General features: G+C 56.1%; 1 protein-coding gene across 1 annotated transcript in view; it reads left to right on the top strand.

Moving 5' to 3' along the window:
• Positions 1-138: 138 nt before the first annotated feature.
• The window catches only part of EMH_0058090 (uncharacterized protein), a gene marked incomplete at both ends in the record, with an annotated part of 1,739 nt that continues 106 nt past the window's right edge, over positions 139-1,771 (top strand). Inside the window, 3 exons of the mRNA XM_013497545.1 lie at positions 139-311; positions 669-1,521; positions 1,695-1,771. Of these exons, the coding sequence (XP_013352999.1) occupies positions 139-311; positions 669-1,521; positions 1,695-1,771 (1,103 nt within the window). The remainder of the gene's footprint in view (positions 312-668; positions 1,522-1,694) is intronic.

The following is a 1,771-nucleotide window of genomic DNA, read 5'->3' as shown; positions in this document are numbered from 1 at the left end:
AAAAAAAAAAAAAAAAAAAAAAAAAAAAAAAAAAAAAAAAAAAAAAAAAACAAGTGCTGCAGAGCTTACCCCACCAAGGAGAGCCAACGGAAAGAAGGAGAAACGCCAGGCACACCCGCATGCACTGCAGCAGACGCTATGTTTATTCCCTCCCTGCAGCAGCAGCAGCAGCAGCAGCAGCAGCAGCAGCAGCAAGAGCAGCAGCAGCAGCAACAGCAGCAGCAGCAGAAAGAGCAGCAGCAGCAGAAAGAGCAGCAGCAGCAGAAAGAGCAGCAGCAGCAGAAACAGCAGCAGCAGCAGCAGCAGCAAGAGTAATCCATGCAGGGGGGTTGTGCATAGACCTTCACAGACGCCACGCAGCTACCCGCACCACCCTAAACCCTAAACCCTAAACCCTAAACCCTAAACCCTAAAGCTCGCCGCAGCACCACCAACGGATTCCCTAAACCCTAAACCCTACACCGTCAAACCCTAAACCCTAAACCCCAAACCCTGAAACTCTAAGCCCTAGATAGACCCTAGACCCCAAACCTTAAACCCTAAACCCTAAACCCTAAACCCTAAACCCTAAACCCTAAACCCTAAACCCCTGACCTCAAGAAGGGTTCGACGGCTGTGTGGGCCCCCGCGCCAATCACCGGCCGCCAGGCGCTCTCCCAGAACTGCAGCAAAACAACACAGTCAGCAGCAGCAGCAACTGCAGCAGCAGCAGCAACTGCAGCAGCAGCAGCAACAGCAGCAGCAACTGCAGCAGCAGCAAGCACCAAACAACTGCAGCAAACTGTAGAAATGGCACTAGCAACAGCAGCAGCACCAGCAGCACGAAGAGCAGCAGCCGCAGCAGCACTAGGAGCAGCCGCAGCAGCACTAGCACCAGCCGCAGCAGCCCTAGCAGCAGCCACATCAGCACTAGCAGCAGCAGCAGCAGCACTAGCAGCAGCAGCAGCAGCACGAAGAGCAGCAGCAGCAGCAGCAGCAGCAGGGTTTACGCTGCGTAGTGTTGTCGGGACGCCTTCATTGCGCGCCTCGATGAGCAGCACATTTGCTATGTCTTCGTTCGCCAGCTGGCCGTCAGCCCCTTCTGCAGCAGCAGCAGCAGCAGCAGCAGCGGCAGCAGCAGCAGCAGCAGCAGCGGCAGCAGCGGCAGCAGCAGCAGCAGAAGCAGCAGCAGCAAGGATAGCAGCAGCAGCAACAACAAGAGCAGTAGCAGCAATGGTAACAGGAGCAATAGGAGCAGCAACCACAATAACTACAGCAGCAGCAGCAGCTATGGCAGCAGCAGCAGCGGCAGCAACGATGACAGCAGCAGCAGCAGCAACAGCAGCAGCAGCAGCAACAGCAGCAACAGCAGCAGCAAAGCCACCTACCGAATTCGACGTGGATAAAGCTCAAGTACCCGTAATCAGGTTCAGTCAGTTCATTGCGCTGCTGCAGCTGCTGCAGCTGCTGCTGCTGCTGCTGCCGCTGCTGCTGCAGATAGAGCAGCTGCCGCCGGTGCAGCTTCCTAGGCAGCACATGCGGGTCGGTCCAGCGTGTTGCTGCTGCGACAGCAGCAGCAGCAGCAGCAGCAGCAACATCTGCTGCTGCTGCTATTTCTCGCATTCCGTTTGAATGTTCACGATCACCATCTGCTGCTGCTGCTGCTGCTGCTGCTGCTTCTGTTGCTGCTGCTGCTGCTGTTGCTGCTGCTACAGCTGGCAGTGCTTGGTCTACTGGGCTGTTCGATAGCAGCTCCAGAGCAGCACCAACAAAGAGAGCAACAGGACCTTCT

This window comes from Eimeria mitis, genomic scaffold (assembly GCF_000499745.2).
Source record: "Eimeria mitis Houghton genomic scaffold, Emh_scaff2741, whole genome shotgun sequence".
Taxonomy (NCBI): domain Eukaryota; phylum Apicomplexa; class Conoidasida; order Eucoccidiorida; family Eimeriidae; genus Eimeria; species Eimeria mitis.
Note: the sequence above shows the minus strand (reverse complement) of the source record. Positions and strands in the feature narration are given on the sequence as shown.